Below are 24,747 nucleotides of genomic sequence, written 5' to 3'. Positions count from 1 at the left end.
GCTCGGACGCGGTGTGTCGGCTCACGTAATACCGGGGAGGCGACGGCGCTGGCTGCGGCCAGGCGTGCCCCAACTAGCAGGGCCACGTCCCCTCCTTCCCCGCTGCGGGCTGAACGGGCCCGACGGTGTCCTGAGTGTGGGGTGGCCCCATGGGATCGGGGGACGGCCCCGTGCAGCCCCGCGGGTCGCCGTTTGAGAAACCGCTGCGCTTGCCGATTTGCATGGCTGGAATCGAGCAAAATGCAATGTGTGCAGCAAGAAAAAACCCCCGAAAGATTAAAAAAAAAAAAAAAGCAAGATGATAGCAACAGAAGTAGGAAAGGGAAAAAAAAACAGTCAAAAATCCCCTGCAGAACCTGAAGTAAGAACCAATCTGACTTTGGAGTAAATGAGGGTGAAGGCGGGGACTTGGGGCTGGTAAGTCCTGCCCTAATTATCTCTGCAGCCCGGGAAGTGCTGTGTCAGCACATGGTCGGCGGTGCTGTGCCATGCGCCTTCGCCGGAGCGTCCTAGCTGCGCCGGGCAGATATTAAAAGCCTCGCGTACAGCATGAACAAATATCTGCAATATTTATTAACCCCAGGGAGCTCAGGTAATTCGTTGAAGTTTTCGACTTACCGCGGAGCTAGCCGGTGTCGTGTAGGTTGTGGTACGTGAAGGAGTAGTTTTGAGAGAAATGCCGTCTCTGGACAGGCTTCCACATGTTCACCGCTCATTTAATGCGAGACTTGCGTCCTTGGGTTGAAATCCGGGTCTAAAATATATGGACTCCACAAAACCTCAGCTGCCCTCGGGACGGGTTAGCTCCATAAGGATTTTTATTTCTTTGTGTGATCTGGTCTTTTTATTCAAGCGAGGATCTGTGCTGAAATCCGGGGAGTTGGGTTAGCTGGTTAAAAGCGTCCGCGAAGCCGCAGGTGTCTGAGTTGTAAAAGAGCTGCAAAGTTCCCGTACGGGCTTTTGAATTAACTAAAGCCAGACAGGTTTTAAAACCAGTTTAAGTTTGGGTTTTAGTCCTTCGTAGGTCTCACCTGAAGTTTTAAAATGTGATATAGCTTGAAAGGGGCTTTTGTTTATTTTTTTATGTTGTTTTTCAAAGTGTCTGTTTGTGACTTTATTGGAATACTGTTTTTTTTTATGGGAACGTTTTGAAATACTGTAAATAGCTATAGAAATAGGACAGGTGCTGAGAAGATAAGTTATCTTGAGCGAGCCAGAGAAAGGCTGCGAGTTTAAGAGACGGGGGGTTGGGAGCAGAGTTAAGCCTTGCGGCCGTGCTGGTAAAATTAAGTTTTCAAGGCAGAGTTAAATCGGGAGAAAAGACGACACCAGAATACCTTTGCAGTATTTCCTTTTTCTTTTGTTGTCTTTGAAAATACTTACTCTACTCATTAAGTTTTGAAATAGATCCTTTTTTTTTTTTTTTTTTTTTTTTTTTTTTTTTTTTTTTTAACCGTGCAAGAGATGTGGAAATGTTTTCCAGTCTTTTTCCTGGAAATAGAAAGAATAAGTCTCAGTTATTTTTTTTCCAAACATAATTTCAGCTTTTCTTGTTGATTGAGGAATATCTTTAAAATGAGGGAGGGAATGGAAAGATCTCCAAAGAACGCAAACACTGAATATCCAGATTCATGTGTCATTAGTTTTAAAATGGTGAGACGCTTCCTAGCCTGGGTGCGATGCCAGGCCGTGGGATAAGGGTGGCAGCCTGGCCACCAATCGTGGTATTTTGGCTACCAACCTTTCCTTTCTCTCCTTTCCAAGGTGGATTGAACCACCTTGGGCCGGCGCGCAGCTCCTCTCTGGCCGCGGCGTGTTGGCACCCTCGGGTGCTGAGCCGAGAGGGAGGACGGTGCCTGGCCCCTGGTGTCCCTGGGCATGGTCCATCCTCTGTCCGCGGGATGTGGTGCTCCTCGGACCTGCTGCTGGACCGGTCGAACTCCCCGAGATGGTTTTTCAGTGGCAGCGAGCTGTGTCGCTGGCTGACAGCACCTGGTGAAACCATACCCTTGCGTTGGCTGACGGCACCTGGTGAAACCATACCCTTGCGTTGGCTGACGGCACCTGGTGAAACCATACCCTTGCGTTGGCTGACGGCACCTGGTGAAACCATACCCTTGCGTTGGCTGACGGCACCTGGTGAAACCATACCCTTGCGTTGGCTGACGGCATCTGGTGAAACCCTTGGTTTAAGCAGGCTTTGTCACAGCGGGTTTAAAAATATCACGGCGGGATGGATGACTGCTCAGACTTTTTCTCGGCCTTGCTAATATAAGCCTTTCTTTTCTCTTATTTGCTTCCTTTTTTTCCACTAAAGAAATGACCGTGTTGGCTCATAGTGTGCTTTGATGCTGGGGCATCAAATACCCCTGAAGAAGTAACAGCTGCAAGGAGTGAAGTGGAGCTCATCTGTCATCAGACCAGCTGAAATACCTCTCCCTGTAAACCCTGCTGCCCTTATGCTGTATAGCACAAGGTCACCTGTACCTTTATTACTTAATTTTAATAATTAAATTTAGTATTTAGCAAGGAGGAGCACGAAATCATTAGGCTTATGCCTATATTTAAAGTGGAAGAAACGTTTCTGTTAGCTCCTCTTGCATGCCCTCCTAACTCATTTATGCTGGGTAATTGGTTGAAATGTACTGTTTTAAATCTGTGTTTGTTGTTTTTAAGTGGTTGGATGTTATTGTTAAATTGTTAGAAATTTGCCCTGGGTACTCACAAATGAGATCTGAGCCCCAAACTGCCGTTTCTTTTGCACTGTTTAATAATGAAAAATAGCAAAATTCAGCGAGCTGCTAAGGCCTTTTTGAAACATTTTGTCCTTGAGAATCTACTGTCTCTTCTGTGAAGTATTAAATGAAAAGCTTAAAATAAATTTCCAATGGCGATAATTTTTCTGTAATCGCAAAGGCTGCCCGTTTGCTGAGTACTGGCACTGTAAACACAGGCAAGCTGTTAAGCTAACAGAGCTGTTCTGACTATGTTAAACAAAAAAAAGGGGCTTTTTTTCCCAAAGAGGTCTCCCAACAGCTTTCACCTTCCCCATATTTCCCCCCTGTTGAATGCACCTTTTGTTGCCAGCTCCAGTGACTCAGGAAAATGGGCGACTTCAACGGCAGAAAGTCCTGAATATATTTGCCATCTTTTGGCATATTTTTGCTGGCTTTTCTGCAGTTTGGCCAGCAAACCTTTCCGTTTTGAGACTTGAGTTGTCACGCATTTGAAAGTTTCTAATTTTTGTCTCCCTTTTCTTTAGCAGCAGCTGCTGCTGCTAAGCAACTCTGGCTAGTGTTAGATGTGGAAGCGAGACAGCTATCATCCTTGTCCTACTTGCACGCAAAAGCTTGTCTCTTCTTCCAAAATCTGCAGGTTTAAAAAGACTCATATTGGTCACACATCAGGGCTCTTGTGTTTATAAAGCTTCTCAAGTATGTGCTCTATTGGGGTGCTTGAAAAAAAGAAATCTTTTTCTGCAGAATGATTCACTGTAAAATAAGTTTTAACATCCAACAGGTGACCTTGCACTGAATGCCTCCTATTATTCATTCAGTGTCGGCCTGTGTTTACTGTCTCCTCCTGTTGCAAAAACTAGAAGGACCAGTGTACAGCAAAGAGCCTCTAGCTTAGGGAAGCTCTTTAATAAAGCAGCTCCACCTTAGAACTGAGGCCTAATTTTCCAAAACCAACATAACTATAACCAGGAGGAAAAAAAAACACTCAGCCCTGGGTTTTCTGGAGAAGCTTGTTTTACACTTCTATATCCTTTTTGCTGAAGAGCTGGTGTTAGCGGGATTCATTTTGGACAATACTGGTATCTTCTAAAGTAGTTCTAGTTTTAGTATATTGTTCCCTGAGGTCCTATATAAATTCTTCATAACTGATTTTTCTTAGTGTTCATGTTTAGCTTCACCTTTTTGTGTCTCAGGAGGGCTATTTTATATTTCTAACATGCATTAATTTATTAAAATAGTTTGCATTTTAAAGAGTCTCCTGATCACAGTTTTGTTCAGTCCTATAAGGAGTTGTTATCTCAAATCTCATTATCTCGTGATTCTCAAAGGAGAGGGTGGAATCTCAATTTTGCATCCATCAAAAAGAATTATTTCACTAATACCTCTGATCTACTCATTTTGCTTCAGCAGAAATACTGTAGGCATCTTGTATATCAGAACAGCAGAAACAACATAATTCATTTCGAGGTAATCTTCCTTTACAGTGCAGGTTTTCATATTAATGTGTGAAATGGAGAGTAATAAATGCAAAAGCTGCTGAAGGCTGATTTGAATCTTGCATCCCAGTTGTTTCGAGTTGTGTGTGCAGGTGCGCGGTGCTTACCTGTGTGCGACTAGGCTCAGGCGCCCATGAGGTCCTTTCCTGGCCCAGGTTCCTAGGAGTTTAATTAGGCATCTAAATAGGTGGCCTGATTTCAGGTAGCATATTTAATTTCTCTGACTTTGGGGATCCGAGTGTAGGTATAAAATATAAATATACACACACACACACACGGATTTCCATATATAAAATCCCCTTCTGTTTGTATTTGCACTGCGTTCTCTGCAAATGCATCGTGGCCAAAGGTAACAGTGCTAATTAGCATCGTGGAGCCCACTTACACAAGCGTCTTTCATGGAAAATGTATCCTTTGATCAGCTTCGCTTGGGTAATCCATCAGGCCTCCTGCATACCTACAAAAGAGCACTTTCATGGAGATACCGCAAGCCTGCTGGCATTCTCCGGGTTTATTATGTGTTTTTACAGCTGGTCATTCCGTTGAAAGAAAACGTGCAGGTTGGTTTTATACCTTAAGTGAACAGAAGAGAATCAGACAACTTGCGTGGAAAATCTGGTTCTTTTTGCATCAGAACAGTAATTGCTATGAACTTTTTTTTTCCTAAGCTAGCAGTTGCATTGGTACAGTTTCTGGCATAGATGCAGTTACACTGGTATTGTTTATTCTCGTTTGCGTACAGAACAACTTTGCTGTGCACATTTTCTTGTTAGGACACTGGAGCCAATGCTCAGGTTATGTTTTACTTTATAACCTGATGCATTTAAAATAGTTTCGCTTCTCTCTATGAATGCGACACTTTGTCTAGTTTCACTGATCTCTTTCTGAGAAGGGTTTAGGTCCAGACTCTGCGTTCTCACAGCTGTTTATTAGCCACCTCGTATTTATCTCTGAACAAATTGCCAGGCTTTCCACTCTTCTAACTACACTTGTGCCAAACTTTAGGTTCCCATCTTGAATTAGAAAGTAGTAGCTGACTCCTGTAGACCATCGCTTCTCTGATATTTCCAGTAGTGGTAGAGTTGATGTTTCACGAGGTGATGGGGGTTGAGATGGAGATGGGGTATGTGGAGGGCTCACAGTTCATTTTCAGCTGTTAGGTTAATGGTTATTATTTTCATAATATGTTCATTTATACTTGTCTTGATGATGAAGCTCTTTGCGTCTTCTTTAATTCTTGGTTTTCCCCTTCTATCCGCGTTTCTTCATGATTTCTTTTTCTAAGTAGTCTCTGGGTGTCAGTCTGTCCAGTGTCCGTCATCCTCCGAGACGTTCTGGTTTGCCAGTTCTGGTTTGGCGTTTTGGAAGTGCTCTGTGTTTTGGTTGTAAAGCACTTTGGAACAGCTGAGGAGGAGCAAGCTTTGGAAATATTCCACCTTGTTTCCCTTTCCCACATTTCTGCTCCTGAGCACAGCGCGGGTTGTTGTTTGGAAGCTGGTGACATCATGCTGTGTTTGCCCGGAGTCCCTGCTCAATCAGGATCTAATTGGTTTGGAAAAAAGACTTTGCAATCCCAAGGGGGTGAAATGTTTTGTGAAACTAGTGCCTTTATTTTCACCCAGTCTCTGTTATTCTTCCTGCTTGGCCAGTTTTGCCAACTGCTGGAGAGCTTTTTTCTTGCTACCAAAGGGAGCTGAGCATTCATGGATCCTCAAAACCAAAAAACAAGCAAACAACCCCAAACCCCCACCCCCAAAACCCTAAAAAACCCCCAGAAGCTCACAGTCTTGTGAGGATGGTAGAAATGACTCTCCTGTGAACACTGTTTCTGTCTGTTATGAGAAATTCTCTCATCCTTATTAGATCTGAGAGGTTTTTCCTGTCTTTTCTCTCTCCATTTATTGTGTCATTCTTCTACATATTCATATTAGAAAGACAGTTTTATTGCTTTCCTTCTAGCAAAGGACAAAAAGTTCCTCTGGAATAGTCAGCATCCAGACACTATGATAAAACAAGTACTGAAAGCTACTGAGAGTCAAAAAGCAGCATGTAACTTATCTGTAGCTTCTGATACTTTGTTAAATGGAATCATTTTTATTGCTGGGCTCCTCTATTGCTGCTCCAGGGCTTTATTCTAATCTTCCAAGCTGAAGTTATTTTCCTCGCCGTTCTTTTGAAAGCAGGATGCCTGTCACTCTGCACATGCACGTGAATGACTTCAGCCCTTCCTTTTCACCACGAGTTGGAAAGATAGGTGGGAGAGTTTGGGGCAATGTGGCAGAAAGTGGAGAGCGTTTGTACTAGTGACAACAGTTTCCATGTTCTTTTCAAGATGAGCTTTAAAAGATGAGCTTTAACTGATTCACCAGATACAAACCATCCCTTAAATCAGTTACTTTAGCATGTCCATACTAGTCGCATAGGGTGGACCATCACTCCCCAAAAGCTCTGCTGTGGAGCTGTGGTCAGAAGAGCCCTGCAGCACGGCCAGAGCGTGTCCTTTGCCCTCTGGGGCTTTAGAGGGGGCCTCCTCTTCTGCATTTTGTTCCACGCATCTTCACATGCGTTGGTCAGCCAGCCGCAACCCAGAACAGAAGCACTTTGAAAGCACCAGCCTGGGATGACAGCTTTAGCTTTTCAGAGATTATTGCCGTGGGGGTTGTCTCTGTTTCATGTTTGTGAGCAAACCTTTCTCTTTATTTTCTTCTAAAATACGCCTTTCTTTCAGTATAAAATTGCAAGCTTTTCCTGGATGACTGCTGTCATTGTTTCAGGAGACTCGTTGCAATATAGAGCTTTTATTCATTTCTTAGAAACACACGTGGATAAACAGCTCATAGTTTATTCCTGAGTCAGGTGGTAATTGGGAATTCCTGTGAGAGCTTCCATTAATACCCCTCTAACACCCCTCCTTAGTGTCGCGCTGATCACCTAATTGCTGTGGAAATACATGCCCTGCGTGTAGCACTGGTCCCAGCTGATGAGCTCACCTTTCTGGTGAGGGGCTGCAGCATCAGCCATGAAGCATGGAGCCCGGGAAATAAGGTTAGTCAGGCTTAGTAACCTGCCTGCCGTGGTGGAAAGGGATGGAGGCTGCAGGCGGGAAGCAGAGCCAGCAGCAAAATCAGGGGAGCGAGGAGGCAGTGGCAAGGGGGGAGAGAAGGGTGAGTAGGCAGCGTGCAGGAGAAGACAGTGGAAGTTGCTCCAAAGATGTTGGGAACTAATGAAACTGTGCCTGGGGTTTCTGAGTTTGAGCTTTTGTGAGCCCCTGCTTGCAAGGGTTCTGTCTCGCTCTCTTCCTTTTCTTTGAAAGCAAGGGCACTTACTCCTACTTCAATAAATACATTTGCAAGAGACATCAAAACACTCGGGGTAAATTCCTTCTTGGCAATTCTTCTCTACTCGTCTGTAAAAGAGCAAATGGAACAGAGGCATTGCAGGCCTGGTGGGGATTACCGAGAGGGTGTGCGTGCTCCGATATTCCTTTGTTCATAGTCCTGTAAATATCTGCGTAAGGTCAGCCACCAAAGGGAACGGTGTGAAAAAGGAAATGTCAGATTGGAGTTCTGAGCGTTTCATGTTCCTGCCTTGATTGTTTTGTTCTATGCAGTTGAGTTGTGGTGTTGCCTTTCTAGAGTACTCTGTAGTTTTTTTTATTAGCAAACAGTTTGTCGTCCAAGTAAGGCTTGTTTTCTTGCTGCTACCACAAGACATACTGAGCTTCATGTGAATATTGGAGTCTTCCAGTGGGCTTTGGGCATTGGCACCGAATGGGAACCTAATCCACAGTTTTTATACTCCTCTATACTTTGCTCACTCCGTTGAATTAGGCAGATAATGCTACACATACTTGGTTCCTCTTAGTCCTAATACAGTGATTATCCTTTAATGCCACAAAGAATATTCCATTTATAGAGCTTTTTCATGAATAATAAAAGGACTTTGTCAATAGATCTCTAGTTTTTAAGGTCTGAGAATAGTTTGTGAAATCCAGTCTAGCTATGTACCTGCCACCAGCCAGAGAATATCACTGGTGACTTTCCGTATCAAACGTATACTCTGTTGTGGCTACAGCGTGGTTTTCTATAGTGTCTTTCAGTATAGGGTTTTGATGAGAGTAGACCTTAAACTTGTTTTTTAAATTTTACTCCAAAGAAAATCTAACCGAAATTACTGGTTGTAAATTCCTTTTCTTTCTCCTTTACAGAACGTGGCTATGATCCCTATAATCCAGATCTTCCGAGGCCCTCGCTGCAAGCGGAGAATGGTGCCCTGGCTGACATTACAGACATGACACCCGGCATTTTGGAGCTGGAGTTGGTCAACAAGGCCATTGAGGCGGTCAAAAATGAAGTTGAGAGAGAGCAGAAAAAGTATGAGGAGCTGCTAGAAACGACAAAGGAATTTGGCACTTCAGAGGCCTCTTCACTTATTTCCCAAACACCCGTGTCAGCTGCTGTGACAGAAACTGATTCTTTTATCTCCTTAGAGTATAATCCAGGTAGCTACAATTTAAATAATAACCCGGACTACAACCCTACTCCTCTAGCTGCTGCTAGCCAGTCAAATAAATACACTTTGGATACTTCCCGATCTAAAGGTAGCTCATTGGAATATGTTCCCAAGGCTGTAGCACAGACTAAAAAATACAGTTGCACTGTCACTAACAATAAATATGTGATCGATGACTCCAAGCCTTCTACAGACTTGGAATATGACCCGCTTTCGAATTACTCAGCCAGGCTCTTGAGCAAAGCCACAACAAAGGAGCCAAAGGGGTCTAAACGGAGTCGGGTGCCTAGTTATGAGGAATGTTACTCTCCTTCACCAAAGAAGCTATGTGAAGAACTGGATGACTATGAAGTGTGTGCCAGGTTCTCCTCCTCTGAAGATGAGGCCGATGCGGAGTATAAGCCGACTTCTGTTAGTTCACAATCAAAAGCTGGTTCTGAAAGTGAATCAAACGATGGGTTATCCAACAAAGAGCAGAGCACCAAACTGGAAGACTCTGCTTCCCAGGGTATCAAAGAAATGACAGTGCAATACGACATGGAAGATGTTCCAAGTTCACAGAAAAATCTTACTAAAAATGTATCAGAAAAGAATGCAAAAGCAGCAAAATTGTGTTCTGGCAAGAATGACCAGGATATTGAAGATAAAAACAAAGACTCGAAAGACAAAACAAAAAAGAAGAAATCAGATCTTAGTAAAACGCCTAGCCTCAATGAGGCTGGTAAGAAAGAGAAAAGTAAAAGTACAGAAAAAGACAAAATGCCCAAGAAAGAAGAAAAGGTAAAAACAAAAAACGAGGAGAAAAACTGTAAAGAGAAAAGTAGCAAAGTCAAAACTGATGGGAATTTAAAAAAACCTGAAAAGCAAAAGTCAGAAAAATTGGATGGGCTTAAGAAAGAAAAATCCAAGTCCCCCAGCAGGAGTTCAGGGAAAAGCAAGAATGAGGGTGCCATCAAAGGCCCTAGCACAGAGAAGCTGGGGAGCAGCAAGAAAGACTCCAAAGTAAAAACATCAGACTTGAAAAACGGTAAGGAAACCTCTGGTCATAAAAACAAAGACAAAGGGACCAAAGCTCCAGCACTGGAACGAAAGAAAGAAAAGGTCAGTTCTAAAGAGAAAGGGGATCCAAAGAAGGGTCGGAAGCAACGGAGTTTGAGTCATGTTGACCTGTTCGGAGATGAGAGTGGGGATGATGAGGACAAAAGCCGACCTTTGCCGTCCACGTTACTTGATGTAAGCTCGGACTCGGATGGTGATGGCTGTCGTTCGGACTCTCAGAGTGAAAATGAAGAGACAAAGAGTGTGAAGCGCTCTAAGTTGTCAAAGTCATCGTCGTCGTCTTCCTCAACATCTGATGACATTGATTATTCCATACTTGAGAAAGACTTGGACTTTGAGTCAGATCCCATGGAAGAGTGCCTCAGGATTTTTAATGAATCTACAGATGTGAAAACCGAAGACAAGGGAAGGCTGAAGAAACAGGTAACGCTTGTTCTGCTTGGTTGTTTCTCTCAAAGCTAAGTGCTGAAAGGATCCTGGTTTAGTTTAGCCGTATTGCTTATTTCAAATAGTGGAAGAAGGCTACAGAGGGCGACTTGGTATGTTGGAAGAATCCCATCTGTGTCACGAGTGAGTGTGTACTGCAGTGGGGCAGGAGAGAAGTCAGTTACTGTTTCTCTTTTCTACTATGTCAACTCAGAAGCTGCAAGAAAGTGTCTTCTCCTGCCACCAGTTGAAAGGTGCTGTGAGGTGTAGGGATTTAATTACCTTCAGTGTGGAAGGCCTTTGCCTTGCAGGGTTGTCAGTTACTTCTGTCTCCATCTGGTTTAAGAGCTGTGGTTGCCTGGATTGCTGCTGAAGGGCTTCAAAGTGTATTTCATGGGCCTTTCAGGGCTAATCTGGGTTGGTTAATCCAGGCAATGCCTCTGTGTTGCAACATAGTTTAGGAAGCTCAGTAGCAGGTAGAAGGAGGACAATGTGTTGAGTGCAGGTAAGCCAGGGTCGTTAACACTGGTAGGGATGAATTATAGACAAAGGCGAAGTCAGGCAAGCTGGATTTCTCTCTCTAGCCTCCTTGGGTTGATGGAGAAAAACAACTCCTAAGGGCGGGTGGGAATTGAATTCAGCTGCTCTGAACCACTGTCTGGACAAGCCGCTCCTGTTTTTCTGCAGTAACAGTAATGCTGCCCCTCGCTAGAGGAGAGGGCAGAGTGAGGGAAACCCTCTGCAGAGGGGTAACGACTAGCTTGGATCCTCTTCATGCAGCGTGAGGGACATGCGATGTCCAAAGAGTCCCCACGAAGGGGTGGCCGCTCACTTCCACCGTATCAGCTCAAGCTGGCCGTTCAAGGCTTACTGGGCAGTTATCTAGCGGACGCTTCAGAGCCGCCCAAAATTGCTGTTCCCCATTTTAAATGCTTACTGCAATTCTTTCATGAGGATCTCTGTGTGCTGTGTAGATGGTGTAAGTAAGAAGTGGAAGGCAGAATAGCTTTGAAAGGTACAAGGATTTTGGAAAAACAGGGTAAAAAGAGAGCATCTAGCTAAAGAGGCTTCTGCCGGTGACTGTGAGGTGGTCCCCAGAGGATGCAAGAGCCTCATTTGCTGAGGTTTAAAATGAAACTGAGCAAAGGGGGAAAACAAACAAACAAAAAATCCCCCCAAACTAGAAAGTTGCTGCTGGCAGTGATCCTGTAACAGCCTCTGAGATGGGGAAGTAGGAGCAAACAAAACTCATCTCTCATCTTCTGACATATGAATTCAACTGAGCAACAAGAGCAGACTCAGTTCCAGGAGTGACTGCCTGTAAATGGACAGGATTGTTTGACTTGTTCTCAACACGCTCAGGTTTTCCGGTCAGGATGATTTTGTTTGCATACAGAGGAGGTGTTTTGGGGGAATTAGACTGGAAGCAGCTGTTTAAAAAAAAAAAAAAAAGAATCCAGGGAATTGTTAAGCAGCTTCTTCTGCAGTTGTATCTCCTCCTGCATCCCGCTGGATACTGCATCCCAAAGGTATCAGAGGTGCAGATGTGCACCAGGGCCCCCAGTGTGTTCCAGTTTAGACACCTTCACACAGAACTAAGCTCTCTTTGGGATTATTAATCTGGAAGAGAGGCAGGGTGAGTGCAGCATGAACCACGAATGGTGGAGAACCAATTTCTTCTGGTAGGATTGCTCACTGAGTTTTATTCTCTCTAAAACCTCCATCAGAAATTTTGAGGCTTTTGTTAGTTTTGCAGTGACTGTGGGCAAAATCCTTCTGGTTGTGGCAATCTGTATGTGGAGGGCAAAGTAAATGGGATCTGCAGCGTGGGGAGGAGAGCTCATCTTTTGAAAAGAGTAGCTGGACTTGTAAGGTTTGAATAGCTGAACTATTAAAGCTTTTCAGATGAACTCTCAGTTGCTTTAATGGCACCAGTCTGTTCTGAGAGAGGTCTGTCTTGCTGACAAGTAAAGATGTTTTTTACAGTGATATGAAATTCCTTCATAGAAGAAACTATAAAGCAGTTATCAGTGTAATGGTTTGTTCTGATCTATTAAGCATCACTTGGTTTTGCTTGTTTAAAATTCAGGTGTTCGTTCTTCAGTGTTTAGTGCAACACCCAGCTAGAAAAGAGAATTTTATTATTGGCTTTGGCTACTATTCCTTCAGATAGTCTAATTTAAGTGAAACTAGTTTAAGTGCACACAATTTATGGTGGGAAATATTACCAATTTAGAGCCTTTGAAATACAAAATGATTCAAAATGCTCCGAGTTCAGAAAGCTCTGGGCCGAGGACTGTCGCTCCCTTCAAACTGTTCGTTCTGGCACGTAGCGGGAATGTTCAGCCGTCAGCAGCCCTGTGCGTTTCCCACGGTGAATGGCCTTTGCTCATGCATTACCTTATGTTCTTGCACAAAAATGTGATTTTCCTATTTTGGAAAAGGCAGAACAAGCATTGCAATGGAGAGGTGCTTTGAGAGATTGTACCTGTGAGTAGTTTACCTGCATGCCCTCTGCTTTTCTGGAGGGTGGAATTGCTCACTGAGCATTTATTTTTGTTTATGGAGTAATTTTATAGATGCGGTCCATGCGGTCTGATCTCAGTAATGTGCTAATCTGGAGGAGAAGTAGGTAGGAGCAGTGTGGTACTTCTCCACTTGGAAGGACAGAGTTTTGAGAGTATATTAGGAATGTAATTGAATTAACAGACTTATCAAGTTCCTAGAGAGCTGAGTGATTCACAGGGTGAGGTGCTTATCCAAAATGTCCTTGTGATGATGAGTGCATTTGTAAACAAGCTCTCTTCAGGTGGAGTCTGAGCTCATCCCAAAATCTGGCCTTCAGCTCTATCTCTGAGTTTCTTCAGGATTGTCAGTCTTGCCTCTGTTCAGAGCTTTGCCAGTGGCTGTGTTGGAAAACTGAAAACAAAATTGACTGGAGAGCAGGTAAAGTTTTGAAAAGTGGATGTATGAAGTGTGTTTTGTATAATTGAACAGCCAAGTAAAATTCAAAGAATATTTCAAATTCCCCCCCCCCCCCCCCCCCCCCCCCAGCAGCAAGTCTGCGATGCTAGCTGAGAACGAGCTGTGGCTGGAGAGGTGCTATTGCTTTCTCCTGGGTTCCTGGCCTTACAAATGTGTCACCTGGGTCTTTGTTACCGCAGCCTTTCTGCAGATATGGTTGTGGGTAGAGCTGCAGAGAAATGTTTTCCTAAATGTGGAGTTAGGAGTATGGTGGTTTGGTGTCAGGCGTGTTTTGAGGACCTGCTCTGGAAGCACTTTGTGCAGGGGGCAGAAATGAACCAGCAGCCAAGTTTCCTACAAAAAAAAAATAAAAAGAAAGATCTTAAGAGTGGCACAAAAGGTGAGGGGTGTGTGCGTGTGAATGGTTGGCAGGGGAAGGGCATTTCATGGTAGTTAGGGGAATAGCCCATAATGAATCATGCCAGAACTGCTTAGTGTATAGCTCATGGAAAGGCTGCTTGGGTGGGAACAATAATGCAGCTCTTCAGTGGCTCCACTGGTGGGTTTTGGGTTCAAAACTAGTTTTGTTTCGGTAGTTTAGCGGCTGATCAAGGTTTGTCCTCACCTGCAAGGACTTGCTGTTATCCCAAAGGGAGACTCCTCAGATCTCCCCCTGGAGAGGGATCCTTAAGGCTGTTCAGTTTTGGAAGCTTTTTTGTTTGTTTTCCAGCTATCCAAAGAGGAAGGAAATGAAGAAAAGACAGAAGATACTTTGACTACTCTATTTCCTGGCCAGAAAAGAAGGATCTCTCACCTTGTCAAACAAGGAAATGTAAGTGCAGCTCTCGGGAGCAAAAGTATAGTTTGTCTAAAGTTAGCATTTTCTGTCCTGTTAGGACACTGGAAAATGATGCAGTTCCAGGTTCAGGCAGTAAAGCGTGAATTGTTTTTGCTGGAATCCTTTTATGTCAGGTTTCTTTCCTCTTTCTGATTTCTGAAAAACATAGGCATCTGTTACAATTGGCAACAAAACTTTAATAAACTTTCATAAAAGCAAGGAGAAGCTGTGGAAGGGTAAATGGATTCTGCACCTTGTAATTCACTGAAACTTGGAGTGCTCATTTTTCTGCAGTATAGCTTCATTATATCACTTAGATAAAAGTTACCTGTATATAAGATAAGCGTGTGTCTGATGATATTCTTTTTTTGTCTTGTGAAGCTAAAAGATTGATCTAGCAATTTTGTGAGATTTTTAAATCCTCTACCATATTTATATCTGTTCTGATTCGACCAGTACAGTCTCCTGTTTGATACTTTTCTTTTCACACTTGCAAAAGTACTTTACATACAGAGAATAATAAAAAAGGCCATGAGGACACTGCTTTTCTTTTTTCCTCTCCTGTTTCTCACTGAGATCTTAATTCATGTTTTCACCAATGTATTTCCTACCAGGTGCTGAGCACAGATTAGTCAGTTTTATGTTCCAGCAGAATAACAGTGGAGACTTCAGCACTGATTTGAGCTGGGTGCCCCAAATTAATTGTTCTTCTTTTCCTCTCTGCCTGGAAAAGGTTTCTTTGCTTTTAATAATTTGAAGCCCTGAGGTCAATACTTGCGTTTTATTTAACTACATATCTTCAGCCAGTTTGTGTGCTTTGATAAGGACCCTTTCTTGCAAGGCAAAGAGATAAGAGACTGAAGCAAATGGGTTGGAAATTCATTAACTCAAATATTTATTGTAAATAGGTGCCTTTTAGACACATACAAATCTTTACATACGTTTTCTTAATGTGACAGCTGATCCCCAAATGCTTTCCAAAGACGTGAGCCCCAGAGCAGTCATCGCACGGGCAAACAGAAGCGGTCTGGTGTGCTCAGCAACAGCTGGTGCTCACGCACACCGGAGCGCACGTTCCCTGGAGAATCCCAGCTTGGCTCTGCTGCTGTTGCCAAGTCTGTTCAGGAGGTGCCGTAAGACCTGAACTGCTGCTTTTCCGTGCAGAGTTGAGGCTCGTGGCTTGCCACGTACTTCCGAGTCGGATATTTGCTCAGTCTCGCTTGTGATTTATAGCTCCAGACCTGAACAACTAGAAGGGAAGGGAGCTGAGTTGTAGCTCAGTTTCCAAGGAGGACTGGTGGGCCGAAGGAATTGGAGGTGAGGCAGCAAATGAACGTCCTGTCCCACTTGGAAGTCTGTAATTATTGTTTAATGGTTGGCTGCACTCAGTTCGGCTTCCAGAAGGTGGTGTAAGCGTCAGAGACCGGGAATGCAGGAGGTGCCAGCTTACCCCAATTTGCGGTCTCGGAAACGCCATGTTACAAACGGGCTGTGCGAGTGCGTTGTGCTCTGAAGGCCTTTCGGGAAGAAAGGCCCGTTTCTGAGATTTCAAAGGACATTAAGTGGTGCGGGGAAGTTTGTACTACTGCTGTTTCTCTTGTCCTGCTATCAGAAAACGTCTCTGTTTGCTGACGTAGTTTCTGGCACCTTTCCTGCAACCTAAATGTGGACATCAAAGAAAATGCGTGCGTAACTTGTTGTGCAGGTAATGGCTGAAGCAATGAAATGCTTCCAGAAGTAGGCAGAGGCAGAGCCTGTTTAAAAATCAGAGCTCATTTTATATAATGGCTTGTGCTCTAATCCCATAAATACATGCATTTGGGGCTTTTAAATAGATATATAAGCTAGAGAGCAGGAAACAAGGCTGCTGAGAGGTGGGGAGCTGCTTTAATATGAGGATAGATCGCGCAGGTTCTTAAGCATGGGAAAGATATGGAAGGAGGGAGAGGGTAGATGCCATCTGTTAAATTCTGCATCATGTAGCATAGGTGAATGGAAAACAGTTGTTCATTTTTTCATTGCCATGTAAACTAGAGAAGCATGCAGTGAAATTCAGGAGCAGGGGGGCAGATTCATTGTCTAGTGCAAGATGCTGTAGAAGCTGAGAGTTTTGCCAGAGTCCCAGAAGTGGTTAGACACATCGATGGAGAACAGGCACCTTGGCCATTAAACACTGCAGTTCAAACACAGCCTTCAGTTTAGGAAGAGCCCAGCATGCTGGGGAGGCCTTGCTGGAGGCTGAACAATTAATGTCACTGCTTTTGGTGGGCAACTCCAAGCATTTTATTCTGGAAGGCAGTTGGGATCTGCTCTCTCAAAAACCTGTGTTTGCTAACAGAGTGGTGGAGGAAAAGAGACCGTTCCTGGGTGAAGGCAAGCCGAAGGGTGCGGGCTTGGGCGGGTGGACGCGGTGGCTCTAGAATCCTTTGTGTCTGTGCAGGCCGAGGTCCCGAGCAAGCCCGTAATCCGGCCGTACCGTCCCCCCACCGCTCAGGAGGTCTGTTACCAGAGGATCCAGCTGGCTCAGCAGCAGGCGGCACAGCTGGCTGTGGCCGTTCAAAAGGCCTCTCTTTCTTTGCCAGGAGAAAAGAAGAGGATTGCTCATGTGCCAAACGTAGCCCTTGCCGCAGCAGTCAAACAAAGTAAGCCACCAGTGTTGTTTGCAACCGCTGTCTTGTCCTCCCCGCTGTTAAAAAGACACTGCCTTCTGTTTGAATTTCTCCAAGTTCCAGATGCGAAACTAACGGGAGATGTGTAGCATTGGCCGTGATTTGAATCCTTGCCTAATGGGACCAGTGGCAGGTCTTTCCCCGGCCTGAGAAATCCCATGACTTTCTGAAAAGGAACAGACTAGAAGTACAACCCTGTTTCCCTCTTGGCAATTTAGGTGGGTCTGTCTCACCCAGCCTCGCTTACCTCACTCTTCTTTTCCTGTTTCTTCCTTCTGGGGAGTGTTTGCTCCTCATTTGCTCTTCCATTCATGCCTTTGAGGAGGTGTCATGAACAGGCGGGAAGCACTAATTTATGCTCATCAGTATCCCTTTGTAGTTGGAAGGGCTCAGAGCTGACGTGATGGGCAGCTAATGCGTTGTAGCTGACAGGGTTAGCTCTTTAAGCTGCCCTAACTCAGTTACCCCAAATCAAAAACCAACCAAACAACCCCCCACACACACATTTCCTGCCAGGGGGTTCCTCCATCCTGTCCTGCAAGATGGTAAAATCACCCACTTCCTATCTCTTTGGGGAGTGACAGGCTCCCATTCTAAAGTCACCGCTTGCAGCACGGTTCTTTCATATTAAGATCAGTCTGGCAACCTGGAGCGAGCCCTGTGATAGGATTTCTACTTAAATACGTTTTCTGTTCCTTGCAGGCCCTGCAGGTAGTAAGAAGACTGTTCCTGGCAGGAATGTCACACCTTCCAATGACTCTGAAGCACCCACCCTTTCTCTGAAGGCTTGCACCTTAGCTGGGATGGCTTCAAAGACCACCAGCACCACCGTGCCGAAAAGGATAGCGCATGTTCCCTCCTTACAGGTAAAAGAAGATCCATCTTTGCAGTCTCTTTTGTAGCCATTCCCCGTTGAGGATAGTATATTAATCCATTCTGCTGCAAACTTAGCACTCTCTGAAGAGTGATGTTTGCTTAGGTTGATTAAGTGGGTTTCTCTCTTCCTGTAGTTTTCCTAGATAGCACTGCATAAAAAATAAAACATTTGAGGGGTAGGAGCTTAAAAAGATAGAAATATTTAAAGGCAGCTCTTATCTCATTGAATATTGATCTCCCCTTTTTTGAGCATTCTGCTATGCTGGCTGGCTAGGTTTGTAGCTGTTTGTCTCTCTCCTGTTTGAATGGAATGGCTGGATTAATGTCCTCCCCACTGACTATGTAATTAAAATGTGATCACTTTAATTTCATGCTGTAGTTAATATTTGGGGGGGAAAAAACTTTTCTTTTGAATACCTGCCCACCCTTAGGGTCCTTTTGCTGCTAGTTCCTCAGCAAAGAAATCTCTCCTTTCCCCATGAGCAGTGGGGCAAATTGTGTGATTTGGGAGATAAGCTGGTGCTAAATGGAAAACTGCAATGATAGATTGTGACTCAGCCCAACATGCAGTTCTTATACATCAGTAACTGCTTAGAAGCATGTATTTGTCAACGGAAGGGTGAAAATTCTTTCAGGAGCATCATGACTGGCATAAAAAAGGAAAGCAATGCAGTGAAGTTACAGGAATTCAACTGAAAATGTGCTGATTTAGCGGTCTGGGAGCCTGGCAGAGGTGGGCCTGCCATTCTCACTTCTTTGCAGTCAGAGTACTGAAAAGAAACCCATTTCTGTCGTGCAGGTCGTTGGCATCATGTGTTCATGTCTCCGATTAACAGCCTGGTGCTTGGCACCCTGCTAATCTTGACTCTCTTAATGTAAATGCAATCTTTCTCATGGTCTGGGATGTTTGCATATGTAAATGTGGTGGTGTGACTAATGCCACTGGGGCTAATTGACTGCTCTACAAGTTGTACAGTAAAACTTGGTTGTTTTTTAAAGTAATTAAAATACTGAAGGGAGTACAAAAATTTCAGGTGGTGTTTTGGGGACTGAAGATGATGCATGTTATGTTTAGTTTTGAGCAGATTTTCAGAAAGGAAGTCATGCCACTATTAATAACATACCAGCACATGTGACAGTCTCAAAGCTGCATACTTCTCAAACCCCAAATAATCTATCTCTGTCTCTTCACTAGAGCGCCAGTTTACAGAGGCCAGTTATTCCCACAGAATTTGGTGCTAAAGTCCCAACAAACATCCGTCAAAGGTATCTTAATCTCTTCATTGATGAGTGCCTGAAATTCTGCTCCTCCTCCCAGGAAGCGTTTGACAAGGTTGGTACACCAGTGCTTGCTTCTTATGTAAAAAATCTGGAGAAAAGAATAATATTCTCTGCATTGGTTGAGACATTCTGAATTTGTGGCACAACCAGAAAACTCTGCTGTTTGCATATAATTCCGTAGAGGAGCCAGGCATTAAAAAATTCCAGTCTGGACAACAAAAAGCGTAATTCCAGTGTAGTTTCAAAGTAGGAATTCCCATCTTTCTCTTCATTAGGAGAGCATGCACAAACTTTTTAATTATCTCTAGCAGGGACTTAGGGGGATGCACACTATGGTCAGCCTGGAAAAAAAGCCCCTTTGCTCTGGGTTCAGTCTGAGACTAGTACGGTGGCAAACTCCTCCTGGAATTTAAGCATTCGATAAATATGTGAGATGGATGTAATTGGTAAAAATTGTTGCTTAGGAGTTTCTGGGCTTTTAAGGAGCCTCTTAGCAGTAGGGAATATTATAGTTGGATTTCCAAAAGCAGAATTGAAAGTAATGTGTTTTACTGAAAACTCCTGGCCATTGGTGTTAGTTGGGCAAAAAAGGGGCAGCATATGGCATGTTTTGTCTGCAAAACTGATTCCATGAGTGTTTCTTTTGTGGGATTTCCCCTTCACCGCTCCCCTGGGAATGTTCCTGTTGCACCCAAGGAGTGGCTGTTTGCCCTCATTTCTGTCCGGAAAACTTCCTTTTCTTGTCCAGTTCAGACCTTTGCCTTGCACTGCCGCTGAAGTGGGGAAGCAGCCTTTCCCAGGAGCTTCCAGAGCTGCTTTGTTAATCTGTTAGGGAAAGTTTCATGTGAAAATGCTTCTTCCAACCCTTAATTTAATACATTTTTTTTTTACCCTTTCTCTGGCTTGCCTAAACAGGCCCAAAACCCAGTATATCTTTGTGCCATATTCTGGTTTATTACTTCGTCCCTTGACAGGACAGCTGTACTGCTGTCATGCTTGGATTCTTTCTTCCCAAAACAATAGTGCAAAGATAGTACGTAGTAACGAACTGCATTATTTGCAGGCTCTGTCTGAAGAGAAGGTGGCTTACGAACGTAGCACCAGTCGGAACATCTACCTGAACGTGGCGGTGAACACCTTAAAGAAGCTCAGGAGCCTAGCGCCCAATTCCCCGACCAGTACGAACAGTACGTACCACATTTGTGGTTTAATAATCGGAGCCCTGCTTGGATTAGAAGCCACGGAGAGAAACTTGTTGAAAAGACAGAGCCATTTCTCAGAAGCATTATGCTGAAAGCTAAACAACTCCAGTTAGCTTTTTATAGTCTGGCAAGCTTTAATGGGCCTTCAAGAGGCAAGTCCTGCAATGCTTTGTTGGCTGTCTGAACCTAAATGGAGATAATGCCACATGGATTTTTTTTTAGCACAAGTTCTTTAAAATGAAAAGCCCCGCTAATGGAGTAACTTTCACATGATGCCTTCAAAGTGATAGACTCGTCCATCACCGCAGAAATCTGTTACACACATTAAGCTTCAAGAGAGAAACCAAGAGGGTTAAGACATTTCATTATTGGCTCTCGAGAGGGTACATTAAACAATCAATTTGTGCTGTTCTTGTGAATTTTTTTCCCTGGTCTCTTCCCTTTTCTCCCCTCTGTCTTCATTACCTTCATGGCCATTAGTCAGAGTGGCTGAACTTGGGAGGCTGGCCTTTAGGAGAGGGCTGCCAGTTAATGATTAGTAAAAAGCACCTGTCTGCCATTATCTGATGTGTTGAGCATATTCCAGAGCTCTGAAGCCTTTCTAAAGGAAGTTGAAAGATTCAGCGTGGGAGTCTGGTCTGCAGGGACTTAACAGCAAAGCTTCCCGCTGTGCGAGGGTAATCTCACCACGCAGCCCCCCAGTCATTTATTTCACTTTGCCCGTGACTGAGTTGAGTTGCTCTGTGCTCAGCCCTCTCTTGCTTTTTTATCAGGAGGGGGACTTGGTGTGCGGAGCAAACAGGCAGAGCTACAGGAGTGTCCTGGGGAACTGTGCAAATGTCCTTGTCTGCTCTTAGAAAAGTTGCTGTGGGCCGACAGTGCAAACGGCAAACTTTCTGTAATACTGGAATGAATATACTAGGAACAGGCCACCACTACCTAACATGTGCTATTTTCTGGGGCAGACCAAGAATTCAGGAGGATAAATTTAACCCTCCTTTTGCCTGTGTTCAGTGCCCCAAACTTTAGGACAGATGTCTCCTACTCTTCCAAGATTGCACCTGATCTCTGTCCTGTTTTGTGTCTCCCCTCTTTCCACTGCAGAGACAAGTAACAAGAAAGTGGTGTCCCATGAAGCTGTGCTGGGAGGGAAGCTTGCTGCGAAGACAAGCTTTACTCTAAACCGGTCAGGAAGCTTGAGAGCAGAGGATTTAACAGGTAAGACCTTGCTCCTGTGATGCTATAACCTGGAAGTTACAGCTGCAGGTATAACATGGGGAGAGGAGGATCTTGTCAATGCATGAAGTGAAATTTATCTTTGGGCCATTCTTATGAATTCTTACTAACTGTAGTGTGGTGCTGCAGACTCGCTTGGTAAAATGGTATGCTGCTTTGATTAGTTCCTTCTTTACTTTCCTGCTTTGGGCTGTGAGTTCATTGATGTAGTCTGCGTAGCTTTGATGTAGCATCAGCAGCTGATCAGAACCACCTCTTGTGTTTTGGACATTACTGACTTTTGGACTTTTTTTCTGCATGGATTTTACTTCAGCTTTCCTGCCCTAGAGGGGTACTTTATGCTGTGCCTGTGAGATTAAAGGCAAACTTACTAATATCTCCATCTGTTCTGCAGGGCTCAATTTCACATTTACGAATGTCATAGTAAGGTCGTATCGTAGCCAAAGGATTGTGCCACGAGCGTTATCCATGTTGGGTCAAATCAGTTATGAGCGTTTTGGTTGCCAAGAGATGTAGGCAAATTGTTGGGGAGATCAGAAGAGACAGGGCTGCTACAGAGCAGAAAGAATTGACGTGAAGAAAGCTTAAAAGAGCCTGTATAGCTCAGCTAAGCAACATCAAAGGGTACGTGGCGATACTGGAGGGGTTTAACGTAAGGGTTGGAGCAGAGATATTGAACAGGGTGTAGGAAATTATAATGTCGCTGTGGAATGAAACGAACAGCCTGAAATGAACAGCAGGAAAAAGCAACTGATAATGAGATTTTTAGCTAGCTGTGGGTGGCCTCTAAGGGGTATTCTTTGGGCTGTGTTACAGTTTATCAGTTAAAGCGTTGAAAAAATTAAAATAGGAAATGTCTCACGTTCGTAACAAAAAGGCCTGAAAATGGATCCTTTGAAGGAATTCCACTTCAGCCGGGTTTTCCAAACGTAGCAGCTTAATGCTGGTTGTTGAAGGCTTTAGAAATCAGCTTGTGCACCAATGACCAGATATGAAGAACATTGCTCCAGCACCTATCTCCCTGTCAATACTGAGCAAAGGCAATGAGAACAAGTTCAGAATAGCGGGAGTTCCTCCGGAAGGCTTGATAAAGCAGAAAATGGTAGGAGAAATGCTACCCACTTCTGTGATGTGGCTTCAGTGTTGTCTTTGGTGTCTGCAGGAGCTGCCTTGTACCGGCGACTAAAGGAATATCTCATGACCGAGGAGCAGCTAAAGGAAAATGGTTACCCAATGCCTCACCCAGAGAAGCCAGGCCGCGCTGTCCTTTTCACTGCAGAGGAGAAGAAAACTATTGACTGTAAGCTCTGCTGGCTACTTCATTCTGCAAGGTTTGCTAGACGTGTTGCAGCTGGACACACCTGTCCCACTTATAACCAGTCTTTTCCCATAAAGACATTACTGTTTTCAGCATGAGTCATTTGCTCCTGTCGTGATGGGTCTCCCTGGAGTGTGACCATGTCTCTGCAGGACAGCCTGACACAGAGGAGTGTGGCTGCAGAAGTCTTCTGCCTTCTTGGAGGACAAGTTCCTTCAGCTGGCATGTCACGAGAATGTATTTTTGACGCTCAGTTTATGGTTTGTGATATGTAGCGCTATGATACTGAGGCTTATAATTGCTGCCAAAGAGCAGGTCTTGGTCAGGTTGCCTCCCTAGACAAACTGGTTTTGACCACCCGCTTTGAGGGCTTGTGTTTTAGAGTTGCTCAGTGCAGATTTTAGGACTTCTCCCTCAGTCAAACTGCTGAGTTTGTTGCACTAACCTGGACACCATGTGCTGCTGGTGTAGGGAAAATTGAGAGGCTCCTGTTCAGCTTCTAGTGATGCTCTCCTCTTCTGGGGGGAGCTTTTATTTTATTTTATTTTATTTTTTTAGGGCCTCTGTGCCTATGAACTGCTGTTGTGGTATGATATGGAGGGACATCAGACCAGGCTGGTTTGCCAGTGCATTGTGCCTGCTGGTTTTGGATTGTGCAGTTTTCAGCTTGGTCACTTGATGGCGCTGGGCCAAATAGTTTCTGAAAGCTCTTTTTGTGGCTGGATGAAACAATCCCAAAGGTTTTCCCTGGCCTGGATGGAGTCTTTACCTGTCTGTCTGTCTCTTTCTTTTCTTTTCTATTTTTCTTTCTTTTTTCTTCTTTTTTTTGCTGAAGTCCTCTAGCAGGAGTTACACTTCCTAAATGCTGGTGAGAGTGGGCTGTGATGCAGCAGGGATAAAACACGTACTTAAAAGAGCAAAGGATATATTTTGAGGTGCCTTGCCAGGCTCCTCTGAGCATCTCTTTGGAGAGACCTTGCTAAAGTGTGTTAAGTGCTCATCCATGTTAACACCTTGTGTCTACATTTGTCCTGTGGTTGCTGAAGCAACCTGTACGAAAGCTTTCTTGCATTAACGCTGTCAAGTACTGTATTTGTTAGAGCCCTTTTCTCCAGTTAACCAGCCACCTGCTTTATACAATTCTGAGATCACGTTCCTGATCCTGTTTCTGGAGTTTCTTGCAGATGTTACAGGATCTTTGGTTTTATGTTTGTTTAACTGAAGCTATTGCTAGTTTGTTGTTAAGGTGGTTGCGACATGCTGCGTGACAGTGGTCAGCAGATGAAAATGGGCTATACTGGTGTTAGCCAGAGCTGTCTCTGACTTGACAGTGTGCTAGCAGGTCAGTTTTTGACACTGGAACTGAGGGAGTTGCTTTGAGATCAGAAGCATGGCAATCAGCTCTTTTCCCGTGGATTTTTGCATCTCCCTTCTTTGAAGAGCGGGCAATATGAAAGCACAGACGGCAACCTCTCAACGCTTGCTTTTGGGCATGCATCCTTTCAGAGGCTGTGCAAGGTTTACTTCTTGGTCAGTGTTCAAAGACTAGAGCTTGTGGTTCCAAGTGCTGGCCATGACCAAGGAGAATAAATCACATCATCTTTGTGCTTAAATACCTGGCAAAGTTTCGTGGTGTGAAGTTTAGCCAAAAGGAGTTGTGTTGCCATGTGAACAGGAGGAAGTGGCGCAGACAAGACAGTTCTCAGTTCCATTTTCAGGACTTTAGTACTAACAGGCGTGACTAATCTTTGGGGCGGTGTAGCAAAATCTTCGGGTGGCAGAGAGCATCAAAACACACTTGGACAAAACACTGAGTCGAGGGGAGGTGGGAATGTGGTAGCCGATGAGTGGTGGGAGTCAGTGGTACCCTGATATCCTGCTCTTCCATGTCAGGGCTGGACAGCCCTCTTGGAGTTGTGAGACTTATCCCAAGGTGTGTGTGACTTTTGTCCTCTTGATCCAGTTGTCCAACCTCTGCCTCACTGGTAGGAGAAAAGGTTCCAAAGGGAAGAGGGAGAAGTCCATAGCTGCCTTCCCAGAGGGCTTACTGGTCTGTAAGCGTTCCCGTTTTTAGAGGCTAGAGAATCCTTACAGAAAAGCTGTGCCCACGAAGAACTCAGACACCACTTGGA

General features: G+C 44.4%; 1 protein-coding gene across 3 annotated transcripts in view; it reads left to right on the top strand.

The window, feature by feature from the left end:
• Window positions 1–24,747, top strand: part of REXO1 (RNA exonuclease 1 homolog) — a 43,215-nt gene that overhangs the window by 5,836 nt on the left and 12,632 nt on the right. Inside the window, exons 1-9 of one of the 3 annotated variants that reach the window (XM_026111195.2) lie at window positions 454–592; window positions 8,442–10,228; window positions 13,926–14,027; window positions 16,474–16,675; window positions 17,405–17,568; window positions 18,774–18,911; window positions 19,923–20,046; window positions 21,166–21,279; window positions 22,460–22,597. In XM_026111195.2, the coding sequence (XP_025966980.1) occupies window positions 550–592; window positions 8,442–10,228; window positions 13,926–14,027; window positions 16,474–16,675; window positions 17,405–17,568; window positions 18,774–18,911; window positions 19,923–20,046; window positions 21,166–21,279; window positions 22,460–22,597 (2,812 nt within the window). In that variant the 5' untranslated portion in view covers window positions 454–549. Of the gene's footprint in view, window positions 1–453; window positions 593–2,125; window positions 2,477–8,441; window positions 10,229–13,925; window positions 14,028–16,473; window positions 16,676–17,404; window positions 17,569–18,773; window positions 18,912–19,922; window positions 20,047–21,165; window positions 21,280–22,459; window positions 22,598–24,747 lie in introns of those variants that run through there. The other 2 variants (XM_064497206.1, XM_064497205.1) reach the window with 2 other exon arrangements.

This window comes from Dromaius novaehollandiae, chromosome 25 (assembly GCF_036370855.1).
Source record: "Dromaius novaehollandiae isolate bDroNov1 chromosome 25, bDroNov1.hap1, whole genome shotgun sequence".
Classification (NCBI taxonomy): domain Eukaryota; kingdom Metazoa; phylum Chordata; class Aves; order Casuariiformes; family Dromaiidae; genus Dromaius; species Dromaius novaehollandiae.
This window is presented reverse-complemented; position numbering and strand designations above follow the sequence as displayed.